General features: G+C 55.6%; 1 protein-coding gene across 8 annotated transcripts in view; it reads right to left on the bottom strand.

Annotated features, from left to right (window-relative positions):
- The window catches only part of PPP1R12B (protein phosphatase 1 regulatory subunit 12B), a 161,610-nt gene that overhangs the window by 100,829 nt on the left and 42,908 nt on the right, over positions 1-17,873 (bottom strand). For 7 of the 8 annotated variants that reach the window (XM_055418903.2, XM_055418906.2, XM_055418907.2 and 4 more), the window contains exons 2-8: positions 16,926-17,056; positions 12,029-12,147; positions 10,366-10,525; positions 9,208-9,352; positions 8,204-8,278; positions 6,261-6,340; positions 5,743-5,936 (exon numbers count right to left, since the gene is read on the bottom strand). In XM_055418903.2, the coding sequence (XP_055274878.1) occupies positions 5,743-5,936; positions 6,261-6,340; positions 8,204-8,278; positions 9,208-9,352; positions 10,366-10,525; positions 12,029-12,147; positions 16,926-17,056 (904 nt within the window). Of the gene's footprint in view, positions 1-5,742; positions 5,937-6,260; positions 6,341-8,203; positions 8,279-9,207; positions 9,353-10,365; positions 10,526-12,028; positions 12,148-16,925; positions 17,057-17,873 lie in introns of those variants that run through there. The other variant, XM_088845192.1, reaches the window with a different exon arrangement.

Here is a 17,873-nt window from a genome sequence, read left to right as displayed (position 1 = left end):
TCAACCTCAGAACAGTGCAACACTCCCTACAGCCACACACACGTATAACACACCCAGAAACTAGACCAGAACTCCAAACCAAACTGCTTATATCAACCTCAGAACAGTGTAACACTCCCTACAGCCACACACACGTATAACACACCCAGAAACTAGACCAGAACTCCAAACCAAACTGCTTATATCAACCTCAGAACAGTGCAACACTCCCTACAGCCACACACACGTATAACACACCCAGAAACTAGACCAGAACTCCAAACTGCTTATATCAACCTCAGAACAGTGTAACACTCCCTACAGCCACACACACGTATAACACACCCAGAAACTAGACCAGAACTCCAAACTGCTTATATCAACCTCAGAACAGTGTAACACTCCCTACAGCCACACACACGTATAACACACCCAGAAACTAGACCAGAACTCCAAACTGCTTATATCAACCTCAGAACAGTGCAACACTCCCTACAGCCACACACACGTATAACACACCCAGAAACTAGACCAGAACTCCAAACTGCTTATATCAACCTCAGAACAGTGTAACACTCCCTACAGCCACACACACGTATAACACACCCAGAAACTAGACCAGAACTCCAAACTGCTTATATCAACCTCAGAACAGTGCAACACTCCCTACAGCCACACACACGTATAACACACCCAGAAACTAGACCAGAACTCCAAACCAAACTGCTTATATCAACCTCAGAACAGTGCAACACTCCCTACAGCCACACACACGTATAACACACCCAGAAACTAGACCAGAACTCCAAACTGCTTATATCAACCTCAGAACAGTGTAACACTCCCTACAGCCACACACACGTATAACACACCCAGAAACTAGACCAGAACTCCAAACCAAACTGCTTATATCAACCTCAGAACAGTGCAACACCCCCTACAGCCACACACACGTATAACACACCCAGAAACTAGACCAGAACTCCAAACTGCTTATATCAACCTCAGAACAGTGTAACACTCCCTACAGCCACACACACGTATAACACACCCAGAAACTAGACCAGAACTCCAAACCAAACTGCTTATATCAACCTCAGAACAGTGTAACACTCCCTACAGCCACACACACGTATAACACACCCAGAAACTAGACCAGAACTCCAAACCAAACTGCTTATATCAACCTCAGAACAGTGCAACACTCCCTACAGCCACACACACGTATAACACACCCAGAAACTAGACCAGAACTCCAAACTGCTTATATCAACCTCAGAACAGTGTAACTCTCCCTACAGCCACACACACGTATAACACACCCAGAAACTAGACCAGAACTCCAAACCAAACTGCTTATATCAACCTCAGAACAGTGTAACACTCCCTACAACCACACACACGTATAACACACCCAGAAACTAGACCAGAACTCCAAACCAAACTGCTTATATCAACCTCAGAACAGTGTAACACTCCCTACAGCCACACACACGTATAACACACCCAGAAATTAGACCAGAACTCCAAACCAAACTGCTTATATCAACCTCAGAACAGTGCAACACTCCCTACAGCCACACACACGTATAACACACCCAGAAACTAGACCAGAACTCCAAACTGCTTATATCAACCTCAGAACAGTGCAACACTCCCTACAGCCACACACACGTATAACACACCCAGAAACTAGACCAGAACTCCAAACTGCTTATATCAACCTCAGAACAGTGTAACACTCCCTACAGCCACACACACGTATAACACACCCAGAAACTAGACCAGAACTCCAAACCAAACTGCTTATATCAACCTCAGAACAGTGTAACACTCCCTACAACCACACACACGTATAACACACCCAGAAACTAGACCAGAACTCCAAACCAAACTGCTTATATCAACCTCAGAACAGTGCAACACTCCCTACAGCCACACACACGTATAACACACCCAGAAACTAGACCAGAACTCCAAACTGCTTATATCAACCTCAGAACAGTGCAACACTCCCTACAGCCACACACACGTATAACACACCCAGAAACTAGACCAGAACTCCAAACCAAACTGCTTATATCAACCTCAGAACAGTGCAACACCCCCTACAGCCACACACACGTATAACACACCCAGAAACTAGACCAGAACTCCAAACTGCTTATATCAACCTCAGAACAGTGTAACACTCCCTACAACCACACACACGTATAACACACCCAGAAACTAGACCAGAACTCCAAACCAAACTGCTTATATCAACCTCAGAACAGTGTAACACTCCCTACAACCACACACACGTATAACACACCCAGAAACTAGACCAGAACTCCAAACCAAACTGCTTATATCAACCTCAGAACAGTGCAACACTCCCTACAGCCACACACAGGTATAACACACCCAGAAACTAGACCAGAACTCCAAACTGCTTATATCAACCTCAGAACAGTGCAACACTCCCTACAGCCACACACACGTATAACACACCCAGAAACTAGACCAGAACTCCAAACCAAACTGCTTATATCAACCTCAGAACAGTGCAACACTCCCTACAGCCACACACACGTATAACACACCCAGAAACTAGACCAGAACTCCAAACTGCTTATATCAACCTCAGAACAGTGCAACACTCCCTACAGCCACACACACGTATAACACACCCAGAAACTAGACCAGAACTCCAAACTGCTTATATCAACCTCAGAACAGTGTAACACTCCCTACAGCCACACACACGTATAACACACCCAGAAACTAGACCAGAACTCCAAACTGCTTACTTCCTCAGAACATCGTTAACGCTCCTTACAGCCACATGCACGTGTAACACACACAGAAACTATCATTTTACGGGCGGGGCTGGACCTGCGGCCAGTGACTGCTCAGTGTGCGCGTGGGTCCAGGCAGCACCTGGAAGGTTTGGGTAAAGCCGCCCCCACGGCCCCCCTCAGGTGAGTGCTGAGCACCTGTCCTGCCCAGGGTCCAGCGCCAGGAAGGTCAGCAGGACACGGTGCACCCCCGAGCTCCCGTAACCCACGGCTGGGGGAGAGCAGACTCGCACGGAGGCCAAGCCATCTGGGTAACACAGTGGCTCCACCCGTGGCTCCCCGAGTCGACAGGGCGGCAGGAGGGCGGGCCGCGAGGGGCCCCGATTCAGGAGAGCATCTCAGGCGACAGGGGACATGGCAGCCCGGGACGCACCAGCTCCGGGACTGGCCCGCAAGAGCCCCGGCCTCCTGCCCGCTCCTGCCCTCGAGGACCAGCCCTCACCTGCCCGCCCACGGCGCGGTTCTCCTCAGCCCCATCCTGGGGGCCGGGCCCTCCCCAGGTTCCGTTTCTGCGCGTTGCCCGCCCCGCTGCACTGAGCCCCAGTCAGAGCCTCGGCACCCGCCCCCTACTCAGACCTCCCTCAGCTCACCTGCGGGTCACCTCCCCGCCTACACACAGGGCGGTGTAAAGAGAAAACGAACATGCTAAGGGTGCTGCAATTAAAACCACCCCGTAAACGTGAAGCGCTGTGCCCCGTGTAGACGGATGCGGACGTGCTCACGGGAGGAGGTGAGCTCTCCGTCCTCCCACCTCGACCACAAAGTGTTGGGATAAACCCCAAACTCACAGTCCTTCTCACAAGGGGACACAGCCGGCTGCATTCACCACTCACGTGACGTGTGCCTGACTCACGCGCACGCCCTCCTGCCCTCTGCGTGCCCAGGGCACACTCCGCAAAACACCCGGTGACTATGCCCGCCCGTCCCAGGCCAAGTGCAGGCCGAGACCCCAGCCCAGGTCCCTGCCAAGGCCTGACAGGAGGGGGCGCTGCTGGAGGGCAACTGGCTGAGAGCACAGGACGGGGCTGCCTCTGCAGCTTCCCCACAGGGAAAGCCGGAGGAAAGACCTCCTCAGCCTGGCAGGCCCGACGGCCTCTGACAGAAGCCACACAGGCAGCACCCGGTGGCAGAGCTGGGTCCCATGGCACAGCAACTGTGGGGAGGGCCCCGGGGCCTGGGTGGGAGCTCCAGCAGCCCAGGGCGGCTGGCACACGTCCGGACTTGGGGACAGAGCTGCACAGGCCAGCTGCAGCCTGGCAGGAGAGGTCCTGGAGGCCAAGCCACTGGGCTTGGGACACCCTCTGCAGGCAGAGCCTTGAAGAGGGCATGGGAGGGCTCGGAAGAGGGTGCAGCAGCAGCAGCGTGAGCAGCGTGGAGCCAGGCTGCAGGGAACGAGAGACCTGAGGCCTGGGCACCCGGGGGGGGCAATCAGCAGCCCAGGCAGTGACCTGATACAGAGCCAGCCTGGGCACTCGTTCCAGACAACACTGGAAGCCTCAGGAAAAAAGCAAACGCTGGAAAGATGAGCGTGTACACGTCTGACAGGTTCGACATGGGCGTTTCCAGAGCACGCTGTGCCTGCGACTCGAGTCTCAGGAACTAAACGGTTTTCTCCTGCTCTACAGACCAAGCCTCTTCTTAATATCTTCTGCTACTGTTAGGTCCACACCATTTCTGTCCTTTATCGAGCCCATCTTTGCATGAAATGTTCCCTTGGAATCTCTAATTTTCTTGAAGAGATCTCTTGTTTTTCCTATTCTGTTGTTTCCCTCCAACCTTTCAATTGTATGTACAGCAATTATACTAAATATAATGGATATTAAACTAAACCTGACAAAAGAATCTAATTAATAATAGTGCTCAGTTATCGAATTTTCCCTGGATTGAGGAAGGTAATACTAAAGGATAAACTATGATTAGCTAGTGGAACACTAATTCATTTTTAAAATATACATCTCAAAAGAAAGAGAAGGAAGCTATAAATAACATTAAAAATAAAGTGTGGTCATTCAAAAGCAACATTTTTAGTAAAGGCAAAGGCTTCTACTCTGAAGTGTTAGTGAAGCTAAATAGGCAAGTTTTTTCTACAGTTAAGGAAGGCATTTGACAGTGTATAGATGGAGTTGGTGATGGACAGGGAGGCCTGGCGTGCTATGATTCATGGGGCCGCAAAGAGTTGGACACGACTGAGCAACTGAACTGAACTGAACTCAACAGACCAAGCCGCTGCCCATCTGCTCTAAAAAGCGAGGGTCCTGAACGTCCTCACAGAGGCCAGACGTAGACAAGGGCAGTGCTCCCCTGAAACTGCGGAAGTCACATCTGTAAAGGAGGCCCCTTCACAGAGCGGGTGCCGGGGGGGGCAGGTTCCGGGGAGATGCACACTCGACTCTCAGCCAAGGCGGGCCCGCCCCCGCACCGAAAACCCTGCATCTTCTCGGGACGCCTCTGGAGGGGAACATGTGATCGCAGGCCCCGGCCTGTGGAGTCTGAGCTCACCACAAGCCCCCAGTTATCCAGCAGAGCCACTGCCACAGGCAGACTCACCCAGCAAAATCCGGATCTGCCAGGCATCTGCCTGCCTGCATGTGGAGACCACGGGCTAATCCAGAGCCTGCTATCCCGCTGCCCGCGAGTGGAGATCCGGGGCTAACCCAAAGCCTGGCGTCCCCTGCCTGCGAGTGGCGACCCCAGACTAACCCAGAGCCTCGTGGTCCGACCATGTTCAAGCCCACTCTCACTGCACAGCAAACTGCAGACTCTGGACACAACACGCAGCATTCAGTCAGCAAGGCAACCAGGACCGCATCCCTCCTCCATCCCCAACCAGCAACGGAAGGGGCGTCACACGACGAGAAGGGAGCAGAAAACGGTCTGGGGCCCCGGTGTGGGGATCAGTCCCCCCAGGGCCGGCGCCACCTGCCTTCCGACACGCGGCGGCCCCCCATGCTCTGCGGGCGGGTGGCCTCGGGGTCCCCCGCCTCCTTTTCGGCCTCTGACTCCGAGGCCTCGTCCTCCCCTTCGTCCTCCTCGGAGCTGGAGCTGCTGCACTCTTTGCTCTCCTCCTCCTCTCGCTGGGACTTGGGCGTCTCCTCCTCACAGAGCATCTTCTCTTTGCTAAAGTAAAGACGACAGTCTGAGTAACTCAGAGAGGAGAAACCACTTTCTGAGCTCACTGCGGAGCTGGTAGAAGGGGGACAAGCCTAGGAACCTCTGTGTAGAAGCGGTAACAGAAACACACACACGGTCTCCACGATGTCACAAAGTGAACACACTCACCCACTCGCAGGTCTCCCCGTGTCAATGCCGCCCACCTCCTCACCCATCGAACATCCCCCCCATGTTTAAAGACCATCTGGCCACAATCAGGAACGACTCTCTTCACCACATGAATGGGCTAAGTCTGTTGCACGCAGCTGGGCTCAAACCCAAGTATCTTACTTCTTAAAGAGTCTACTGTGCAGCTTGCTGTTCAAGTCTGATTCGATGAGCTTATTCCGTGTCTCTTTTTCACTTCGAAGCTGGAAGTCAAGAAAACAGAAAACGGAAGACACTGACTCCGGGGGAGAAAGCAGCAGTGACGGGAACTCCAGCGGCCCTGTTACCGCACCAGCACCCGAGGGGAGGCTGAGCGGGGGCAGGGACGCAGCGGTGGGCCTGCCTGGAAGACGGAGACAGAGGAAAACCCTCACCAGTGAGAAGAGGAAAACCAAGGCACCAGAGCTTCAGGGACAGCCGCCTCCTAAACATCCAAACTTCATCGCCCCCAAACCTCACTCCGAAGCATGAAGCGCCAGAAGCGCCTGTGAGAGAACGCTCTGTGATCCCGATGCGGAATTAAGCTGGCAAGGCTTCTACAGAGAAATAGGTGCCCAATGGGAAATGAGCCCTTAGGAAAACCTGCCCAGCACTTAAGACACACGCTCCAGACAACAAGTATTTATATCCCCGGACCCCAGAGGTATGCGGGGGCAAAGGCAGGCAGCACTCCCAGTGGCGGTGAGCTGCTGCCTGTGCTCAGAGACGAACCAGCTGGGTAAAACACGTGCGGGGACTCTACTTCGGCAACTCCTACCGCAGCCCCAAGACTACTTCAGAATACAGTGTTCCTAGAACAATGAGCATGTAGCCGTGAAAATCACACTCTGGTATCAGCAAGGACTGCAAGGAGATCCAACCAGTCCATTCTAAAGGAGACCAGTCCTGGGTGTTCACTGGAAGGACTGACGCTAAAGCTGAAACTCCAATACTTTGGCCACTTCATGTGACAAGCCGACTCACTGGAAAAGACCCTGTGGCTGGGAGGGATTGGGGGCAGGAGGAGACGGGGATGACAGAGAATGAGATGACTGGATGGCATCACCGACTCGATGGACATGGGTTTGGGTGGACTCCGGGAGTTGGTGATAAGACAGGGAGGCCTGGCGTGCTGTGATTCATGGGGTCGCAGAGAGTTGGACACGACTGAGTGACTGAACTGAACTGTATCTAGAGCAGTGGTTACTGCTCAGTGACAGAGCCCCTGGACCCAGTGTGTCTGCACTCGGGGGCCGGGCTCCCCAGCGAGGACTCTCCCACCCCAGGCCGACAGCACTGCGCACTGGGAGTCCCAGCAGGGAGCCCCGCGCTCTCCCCTCAGCACAGCTCTGAACGCCCTTCTGAAGCCGAGCCACAGCCCCGCGGAGGGGAAGACAGGAAAGCAGGAGTGTGACCTTCTCCTGCCCCAAGGGGAGCTGCTTGAGCCCTGCGGTGACGGCCCCATCCTCCCCCCGACAGCCCTCCGGCAGTGGAGTGGGACTCACTCCCTGGCTGCCCCAGTCGGGGAGGGCGTCCACACTGCACCCGGACGTGGGCACACGCCTCCGTGGTCCTCCTGAGAGGCGCTGCGCCATGGGCCCAGGAGCAAACCATCACATACTTAGGGGAGGAGGAAGGGCGCAACTATGGATGTCCGCTGGGCCCGGGCCAGGAATGAGTCACTAACCAAGCGCCGGCCCACACCACATCTCTGAGCTTCGTGGGTTTGCTTGCTTTTTAAGAAAGAAACATATTCCTCCCTGTTGTCAACCTCCTTTAAATAAAGAAGTCCCTTCAGTCAATAAGAAAGTCACGAGACATCCTCAACTCGGTACTCCCTGTTTGGAAAACACTGACTCCAACACACCGCGCTCACTTCCTAGAACTCCGGGGTAACCAGAGTTGCTGTGGCCGTGTTTACCTTCCAGCTGCTCTCAGGTGACACGCGATAATGAATGAGCTGCACAATGGCTTCTGGGATATTTCCTCTAAGAGACTGTGGACGCTTCCTGCAGGGACAGGGACCACGGCGGGGTCACGTGCAGACAGGCTGCCGCGGCGCGGGCCGTGACCCGCCGCAGACTCACCGCACTCTGCCTCTTCTGCAGCGCCTCCAGGTGCTCCACCAGGCCCTCGTCAGCCACGTCGAACGGTGTCTGGCCCTGGCGAGGAGACAGACGCCGCGTCATGCGGCTCTACCCGGGGACCAGCTGGGGCTCGGCTCAGGCCTCTGACCCTGACCGCTGCCTCCCTAGCTCGCCGACTCAGCGCGAGGATGACGCCCTCCTCTATCAGAGAGGCGGTGGAAGAAACAGAAAACCCCACAAATACAGGGCTTCGTATTTTGTAGGACAGTGAGCAGGAAATCCTCTCCTCATTTCCAGTGTCTATTGTCTCTCGGCAAACAACTGAAATCTCTACTTGTATCTCTTCCAAAATGCTCACAATTGCTACGATAAACTCAGCAAGGGGCTCTCGAGGCCTCGGAAGGAGGTCCAGGTGTGGGCACTAAGGACTAGTCACAGGAAGCAGCCCATTAAGTGAGAGCCTCAGGCCACAGCTCAGCAAAGGGCCCTGGCCCGCAGACCGAGGGCGAGCAGGGTGGCGCAGGGCGGACCGGAGCGTCCCCTGAGTAAACAGCCAGGTCTCCGGGTGCGCAGGCTCAGCAGGTAAGAGGAAGCTGCAGGGCCTCTAACCTGCCTGAAGTGAGGCTGTACAACACTACTCTCAGCCAAACTTGAGGATGCTTGTCATCATCACGTTTTTTAACGAATGGATCTGAGGAGGGCTCAGCTATTAGGTTTCTGAATGAAAAGCTGAAGCATTTCACACTCCTCCCTAGACAGCGGTCTTGGGCTTCCCCACTGCTTGCTTCTGCTAAGGTGAGAACATTTTCTTTTTGCATTTTCTGTTTCAGGGGCTTTGATGTAAACAGAGTCGGCAGATGGCTTTCATGTCACCAGGCGAGTGTGCGTGTTGGTGGCAGGTAGATGGGGCGGGTGCAGGGCTCTAGCCACTGGTGGTGCCCGCTCCGGACGGCAGGCCGAGTCACTGGGCAGGGCCTTCCCGCCTCGTGCTCCAGCCCACTCACCAGCTTGCTCCTGACGTCCATGTCGCAGAGGGCCTCCGCCAGGATGGAGCAGGCCTCCTTCACGCCCCAGTGTGCGGCCGCATGGAGCGGGGTCCAGCCGTCATGATCCTGGACGTTGAGCTCATAGCCAGCCTGAATCAGAAGTCTGAGGAGAACCCGGACGAGACATTCAGACCCTCTGCCCAACGCACAGCCGTCTGTCTGATGCTGCAGACCCCAGCCCCAAGCCCAGACCGTGAGACAGGTCTGCCCGCTCCGGCATCAGCACAGGCGTCACAGGTGAGCTCCCCCGCCCCCCGAAGCCCCAGTGGGGTTCAGGCACGCCACCCCCGCACAGAGGTCACCCAGAGCCCCATCCGGGCCCGGCCCACGGCCCCACCAGGAGGGCCCGGCCCCTCTCCCTCTCCCTCCTCTCACGCTGGCTCTCCTGGCGGTCTGCCACCTCCCACTGCAGGAGTGTCTGCAGGGGCTCCGGCTGAGGCCCCGAGGCCGCGGGACACGTGGAGGCCGGCATGATCCCCCCGCTGACGGAGGCAGCACGCTGCGGGCCCCCAGGGAAGCAAACAAGGGAACCCTGCCCTGAAGACAGGAGCACCAACACGGACCAGGGCCTCGTCCCAGGGTGCGCAGCGAGAGTGTCTGCTGACAGGCAAGACAGAGCCGCCGGCAGCCGGTGCCGGGCCAGCCTCGCTCCACAAAGCAGCGGGGGACACAGCGCCGGGAGGCGGAGAGGAGTCCAGACCCCTCCCACAGGGGCGACCAGCCCACTCCAGCGAGCACAGCTCCCCTGAAACCTGCGCCACCAGCCTCATGAGTCCAGAGAGGACACAGGGACACACTTCTGCTTCTACTGCTGGGGGCGGGGGGGCAGGGGAGCCGGAGATGAACCACGGAGCAGCGGAGAACTGCCAGGCCGGCCACCCCAGCTATGCTTCCCGTCGGAGCGCCAGGAGAAGCGGGGGGCAGCCCAGTGGGAGGAGAGAGGGGAACGACCCAGCAGGTACAGGAGGAGGGACAGCGAGGGCCGTGGGGAGAAGGCACGGCGAGGGGGAGGAGGGGGGAGGGGGAGGAGGGCGGGGAGGAGGGACAGCGCCCCTGCTGGGACCTCAGCACTGCGTCTGCTCCCGGCTGTGTGTCCCGGCCACTGTGCGGACCCACCTGAGGACCTCGGAGTAGCCCTTGGCCGCAGCTACGTGCAGGGCGGTGGCCCCCGAGCGCGCCTGCCTCGCGTCGGCGATGCTGCCACTGTTGAGCCACTGGCGCGCGTCCTGCAGCATCTGCTGCTCCTCCTGCCTCCGCGCCTGCTCGAGGTCCAGCCCTGCAGAGGCCAGACGGCCGCTCAGCCGCCGCAGCCCGGCTGGCCCGCCTCAGGGCCAAGTGCCGGCAGCAGCTCTGTCACGAGCTGGGTGCTCAGCCAAATCCGCGTCAAAAGAGCCATGGCATTCCTGGCCGTCAGCAGCCCCACCAGGGAGAGGCCACTAGGCTCAAACACACACACAGACGGCAGGTCCACCGAGGCCTGCACAGTGCGCTCGACCTTAAGAACGTGAAGACCAGCAGCGGCTGCTTTGCAACACCTGTAGAAGCACACGTCACAGTCTTTTCACAGGTTACACCGTCTGCTTCCCCACAGGCCTCTGAGGCAAATGTAACAGCTGTCACCAACCCCACTGAACACAAGAGGGAACAAACATGCAGAGGTCAGGCGGCTCACTTGGGCACAGAACGCTCACCCCAGGCCCGTCTGCTCCTCCTCTCCCCTGCTATGCCTAAGGCTGCGGTCAAAAACCTTAGTTTCAGGCATCATATACATAGTGAACGAATTAACTCCCTCTGGAGTTCACTTCCCCGAGTAGAGAAATATGCCGAGTGAAGCGATGTGGCCTAGAGTTGAGGAGTAGGTGAGCATAGAGACACATCCGAGGGATTCTATTTCCCTTCAGAACATTACGGACAAGTCATTAAAGGTTAGTATTTCCAGCTCTGCAGGTACTCGAGCACCTCAGCTCTGCTGCTGGAGCAAAGGCAGCCTTGGGTAGTGTGTGAACGCAGGTCCACCCGGCCGGCAGAGATTGTGTCAGGAAGGTCACAGCAGAGAGACCCCCGGGGTGGACTGCAGACTGTGGGTGCGGGGGGCTCCCAGAAGGATGGCACGTCCCTGCACCTCGGGCCCACACAGCTCTGCAGCGCTTCCAGCAGACGCCCCAAGGACTGTCCTCCCTGCCATGTGGTCCCAGGGTTACTTGCAATGTTTCAAATTAAAAGAACCCAAACCTCCGGGCAGAGAATCCTGAGCGGTTCTCTGAAGTGGATTCTTCTAAAAATTTAAACTATTTCCAGAGTTTCTTCTTCTAATTAGCTTTCTCACTGTAACAAACTCCCAGAAATTTTCATCATCAGGTTAAAGACCACGTTAGAGGCTGCAACAAATGTCCCACCAGCACCACGGTCAGCTCTCCTCAAGAGGAAAGGTACAGAGTCGAGGACAGGACTGGCCAGTGCCCAGAAGGACGCATGCCTGCTCCTCTGCGGACCCCGCCGCGGGACGCCGTGCCAGCACGGCGTGCACACGAGGGAGCTGGCATCGGCCCTTCTCAGCCTGCCCTGCGGCGGCAGAGCCCACTGGCCGCTGGACTACAGGGCGATGCGCGGCCCAGGACTGCAGGGACGGGCCGAATGCGTGTGCCTCTGGAGTCTGGCCTGGCCGACGCGCGTGTGAGGACTAGCAGGGCGCGTGCCGTGGGCAGCGATGGCTGCTGTGAGCAGACAGTGCCGCCCGGTGACGCACAGGCCCTCTCCTGCCCTCTGACCCCAAGCTCACCTTGCTTCTTCACCTGCTCCAGAAGAAGGTCCTTCATGGCAGGCTCTTCTGCAAGGTCAGAGGGGACTTCACCTTCGCTGTTGACGATGCCCACGCTGGCTCCATGGTTAATGAAATACCTATGCAGACAAGGTCAGAATCAGAACCCTCTCTAGTCTGAGGCCAGCAGCAGCCCTGTGCCTGGGGCTCCGCGCAGAGCAGGGGCTCCGCCTGGAGGTTTAACGCAGTCCCAGATAAGGCACTCCACTAGCCCTCAGCAGTCAGGATCAGAGCGTCTCTACTCCTCGGTGAGAACAATGCCTTCAAGAGGGATTTCGCACACTCGTTTCTGAGCCCCGTTCTCTCACTCCCGGTGGGCAGCAAGGCACTTCGTAAGCACCACAAGGGAGACACGCCGCCTTAAAGCTCATCCCCAGGCTGAGGCCCAAACCCAGGCTCCCAGGAGGGCTCAGGACACCACTAATACTGAGAATGGAGTCCCCAGAAGAGAAGGGAAGGAGTGATCCCCACAGAAACGCCCCCATCCCCACTGAAAGCACAGTAAGTGCTGCCAGGGCATGAAAACAGAATAGAGGACAAATTAAAATCCTCATGAACCTGCCGAAGTCACACATCCACAGAGCCCTCCCTTCAACCAGCCATCTCCATGACATCTACACTGAGACGAAACTAAACGACAGAAGAAATAAATCAGCATATTCTAAATAATTAGATTCTACATTGAAATCCAATACAGTGTTCGATCCTAAAGAAAGGCCTGATAACTTTAACACCTTACAAAAATCCTTTATGATTTTCAAAGTACCTTCACATACAATTATATAATAAGTCTTAAACAATTTTAGAAAGTGGGCTACGTGGGTACGATTAGAGGGAAAAGACAGAGGTTATGGCCCCGTCTGCTGACCAAATCTAGTTCATCTTGGCGCTACATCACGCTACTCTGGGGCCAGTGAGAACCCCAACAATGCCAGAACTCCCAAATGCAAGTGCTTAAAGGAGGAAGAAAAGCTACTTAAATGAGACACCAACCAGGTAACAACGCAGCGAGCATTTACAGGTCCCCTTTTACGCTTAAAGGGCACACGTTTTAGGCTCACTGAGGCTCCCCTTGGGGCTCAGTGGTAAAGAACCCACCTGCCAAAGCAGGAGATGCAGGTTCGATCCCTGGATCAGGAAGATCCCGGGAGAAGAGAATGGCAACCCACTCCAGTATTTTCCACTTAGCCTGGAAAATCCCAGGGATAGAGGAGCCTGGGGGGCTATAGTTCACGGGGTCGTAAAGAGTCAGACACGACGGAACGAGCAAACAACAACATTTTAAAGACACTGCAGAAAATTTTAAAAAGGGAATACATGGCCACCGCATTCAGGGGCTGGCAGAGGGGAGTCTGCAGCTATTCGATCCAGAGCACACTTTTCGAGGGCACTGCCTTCTCACTGCTTAGCACCTGGCACAAACGGAGCATCCACAAATGTGTCTGCCTGACAGGTGGGTCGCTCACATATAAACCCATCTGACGTTCCGCCGTCCCCACTCTCCCCTCACAGACTCAGAGAAGGACGGACTCTCTGCTGAGGCTAGCCACTCCCTCTGCTCTCCTGAACCGCACTACGGCCACCTGCTGCCCTTCACGTCCATGCTCCTTCACCTCCCAACCCTGAGAAACCAAAATGCAAAAAATACACAGGGTGAGTGCAGGAAACACGCTCCTGGACTGAGCTGCACCCTCTCTGCTCACCCTGAACCCCACATTATTCCCAAACACAATAGCTCACTTGCCTCCCACAGTTCGACAGTCCCTCCAACTGATGAAACACCGTCCCCTCCCCCTTCTCCTGCTATTATTAGAAACTTTCCATGTCTTTCAAAGCCCCTTTAAGAGCCTTTGCATGTTCTGACATCCAAACCTTCCCTCTTCTTCCCTGGACTCCGCCTCCGGCACTAAGTCTAGGCCTCGGTGTGACACACAGGGATGTTGAAGGCGCCCCCGCCAGCTGACTGCGGCTCCAGGACAGCAGCTGTGTCCTCCTCACGGGCATCACCGCCATGACATCCGACCTGCGCTCTGTCTCAGCAACCCACAGACACTGCGTGAAGTAAACACAACATCAACCGCTGCCCTCGGACGCCTTTTCCATTCTTTACTGGGTCAGGAGCAATGTCACTCGGGCACAAAGGCCCTGCTTTTTCCCTTTCCTGAGAAGTTCTCGGACCCTGATGGAGATGACTCCTGCCCAGAAATGACCTGGGTCCAAGTGAGACACCAGCCCAGACCACCACCCTGGGGGCAGGCTGATGGGGGGGGGCCTCTCCAGGTTCACACTCTTACTGAACAAGTATCAACCGATGAAGTCTTCTTTCTGTTCTGACCACACCGTGCGGCACAAGGGATCTTAACTCCCCCACCAGGGATGGAACCCACGCCCTCCGCAGTGGTGGTACAGAATCTTAACCACTGGACCGCCACGGAAGTGTCTATGAAGTAACATTTACTGTGATCCTGAGGATCTTTACAGTTACCCTGAGGCTCAGAAATACCTCTTGGCTCAGTAAACACGTCCTTCAGAAAATAAAGCCTCTCTTGGGAATCCCCTAGAGGCCCAGTCATTAGGACACAGTGCTTTCACAGCCATGGCCCAGATTCCACCCCTGGTCAGGGAACTCAGATCCCACAAGCCATGCACAGCTTGGCCAGAGAAGAAAAAGAAAGAAAATAAAGCCTCTGTGTCCTTCTTAACTCACCACCTATGTGAGGTCTTTTTGCTACTATTCTAAGGGGTGAACAAAGAAAACGAGACGTGTTCAAACACTCAGAACAAATAAGCACCACTAATATAAACAATAAAACCAAACTAAATGCCATCATTTGGGTCGATCTGCCACTTCTGAGTCAAACACTTAGTGGTGACAGAAATGTAAGATACCCAGCTAACTAGCAATAAGCCTGCACTCAAAATGAGGAATAAACAGCCCCTAAATCTCTTTTTAAAAACATGTCATACAGAGTTGAAATATGAGACTAAAAAAGGTCATCACACTGGAATGCACTGATTCTTCCCTACAAAGCAAGTCTGGCTGCTCTTCATTTCCACTTGCTTGAAATTCAGACTTTCCAAAGATTCTGGGAATGAAAGTATAGTTTAAGGTTTTTAAGATACAAAGAGAAAAAAGAGGGAAAGACCAGGCTCTAGTCTCTGAAACACGGCTCACAGGCCCCGCGGTCGAGGCCCTGAAAGGCAGCAGCGGGGGCTCTACAGGCGCGGGGGTGGGGCTCTGGGGGGGGCTCTGCGCTGGGGGGTGGGAGGGGTGGAGGGCTCTGTGGGCGGCGGGGAGGGATCTGGGGGGCTGTGTGGGCCTGAGAATGCAGCCGCACAGACGGGCAGTCAGCGACACAGCGGCAGGGTGAGGACGGCCAGCAGCGGCCCCGTGAGCGCTGGCCTAGCTCACGCCTCCGGGCGGGCCTGCACACGCCTGACGGGCACCTGTGCGAGAAGAAACAGTGACTCTCACCAGCCCACTGCACTCAAGGTAGCGTTTGTTCCGGCAACAGACACTTAAATTCTGAACCTACTGCCAAAGGAACCATGTTCATCCACAAGCCAGCGTAAAGAAACCACGGCAACACAGCAATCGCATTCGCTGTCTGCTCAGCTTCCCTTGAAAAGGAGGAAGAGAGACTCTTGGGATGAGGCCAGCACGAGGCGCCCCAACGCCAGGCTGAGCTCTGCCTGTCACCTCAGGGAAAAGCAGAACCCTGGATAGAATGGGCTTCCCTGGTGGCTTAGAGGGTAAAGCGTCCACCTGCAATGCAGGAGACCAGGGTTCAATCCCTGAGTCGGGAAGATTCCCTGGAGAAGAAAATGGCAACCCACTCCAGTACTCTTGCCTGGAAAATCCCATGGACGGAGGAGCCTAGGAGGCTGCAGTCCACGGGATCTCAAAGAGTCGGACACAACTGAGCGACTTTCCTTTCCTTTGGATGGAATGAGATTTAGGAGGTCAGAATCACAAACAAGCCATCCGAACAGACAGTCAAACACCAGTGAGGAGGGACGAGCCGACTCTGTCCACAGTGCTCGGGTAAATGGGCGTCTCTGCAGAGGCTGCCTGAGGGTGGCGGCTGGGGCAGAGGGGCCGCCGCCCAGGAGGGGAGCTCTCCTGAGGGCGCCTGCTCCTCAGAACCGGCGGTGTCTGTCAGCGCGCCGCCTTGAACTGCCTGCACCCGGCACCCTCCCACAGGACCCGGCGAAGCTTCCGTGGGGCCGCTCCCAGGCCTCTGCAGAGCTGCCAACAGAACTCACCCTGCTGTCCAACAGGAGGGCTATAATGGGCTCCAGTCCTGCAGAAAGGAGCCGTAAAACACCTCACCTGACTTTCAAAGGACCACAGGAGACCACGGCTTTATGGAGAGAACTTACCTGAGCAATCCACAGTTACTCTCATCTAGAACACACGTGACTGCCTTATTTTAAAGGTGTTTTAAAAGTCTCTTATCTCCCTGGCCGCCCCTTCACTGAGCAGACATGCACTCAGCACCCCTTCCAGCCCAGACACTGTGCAGGGGGCCCCTCTACACGAGGAGCGTGGAGAAACTCTCCGGGTCTGCCCCCGTGTGTGTCCAGCTACACAGAAACTGAGCCCAGACAGAGCGCGCAGCAGAAGCCGCCCTGCATCCCAACAAATACGGTCACCTACAAACAGGGGCAAACACAAAACCTCAACTAAGAAGCTGCAGATGTAGCAGCTATGTAAAACACAGTTATCAACTATTCCTGAAAACTAACTCAACTGGCCGCTTTTATGAACTACGGTAAAGAGAGGTCACAGGTGTGCAACACTCGGACTTGAGGGCAGAGGCGCACGCATGTCCACACACGCCGCCGGCACACTCACTCTGCTATGTTGAGGTAGCCACAGGAAGCCGCCGCGTGCAGGGGCGTCCAGCCCTCGTTGTCCTGCTGGTTGACGCTGGCTCCGTTCTCCACCAGGAACTTCACCATGTCCAGGTTCTCGTCAATGCAAGCCTGCAAAGAAAGCCCAGCACTGAGTCAGCAAGTGCGTGCAGGGACGCCGTCCCGGCTCTGGTGGTGCGGCGGTGTCAGGGAACAAGGCGTGTCAGCCCCTGCGTCCTGAAGGGTGTCCAGGGGGCTGCTCTGCGTGGGGATCTTAGGCAAACCCCCGCACTCGCTCCCTGCCCCGCTCAGCTGTGAAAGCGCACGGTGGTGACTGATCCTGTCACAGGACGAACCGCAGACAGTGATGGCTGGATCCGAGAGCGACGTCAGGAGCCACCGATTTGCCTACGGATATCAAAGGCTCAAATACACCTTTCCCAGAGCGAAGCTCAGTTTAGGATCCAGGGCTGCTAAACCATCTCTGCTCTGGCAAGAGGGCACATGAGTCTTCAGACAGAAGCAGTGTGCTCCTTCCATGTCCCTTCTGAGCAGCTGCAGACAACACAGCAAGCGTGTCTGCACAAGTCAGGAAGGCAGAGAAGCTTCCCGAATAAAGGCTGCAAGCCCACTCTAAGCCAGCCAGGAAAGCCACACACAGCAGGGACGGCTGCCAAGACCCACAGGTCCGAGCACACGTCGAGGACAAACGCAGGGAAAGCCGCAAGGACAGAGGCGACCACCGTCAAGGCTTCGGCGGACCCAGAACAGCGGAGACGCCTCAGGGCCCAGAGACAATTGAGACTCCCTTTAAAACTTGTCTCTTAGCCCCTCTTTTGCAAAAGAAAAAAAGAAAGTTAAAACTTTCGCTGAGAACAACTATCCAGGTCAAGCTGACTTTTGTAACACTGTTAATACCCAACTTGCCCCCCTCACTGACGCCCGCACA

Source organism: Moschus berezovskii, chromosome 17 (genome assembly GCF_049115385.1).
Source record: "Moschus berezovskii isolate FMDL1 chromosome 17, NW_MosBer_1.0, whole genome shotgun sequence".
NCBI classification, from domain to species: Eukaryota; Metazoa; Chordata; class Mammalia; order Artiodactyla; family Moschidae; genus Moschus; species Moschus berezovskii.
Note: the sequence above shows the minus strand (reverse complement) of the source record. Positions and strands in the feature narration are given on the sequence as shown.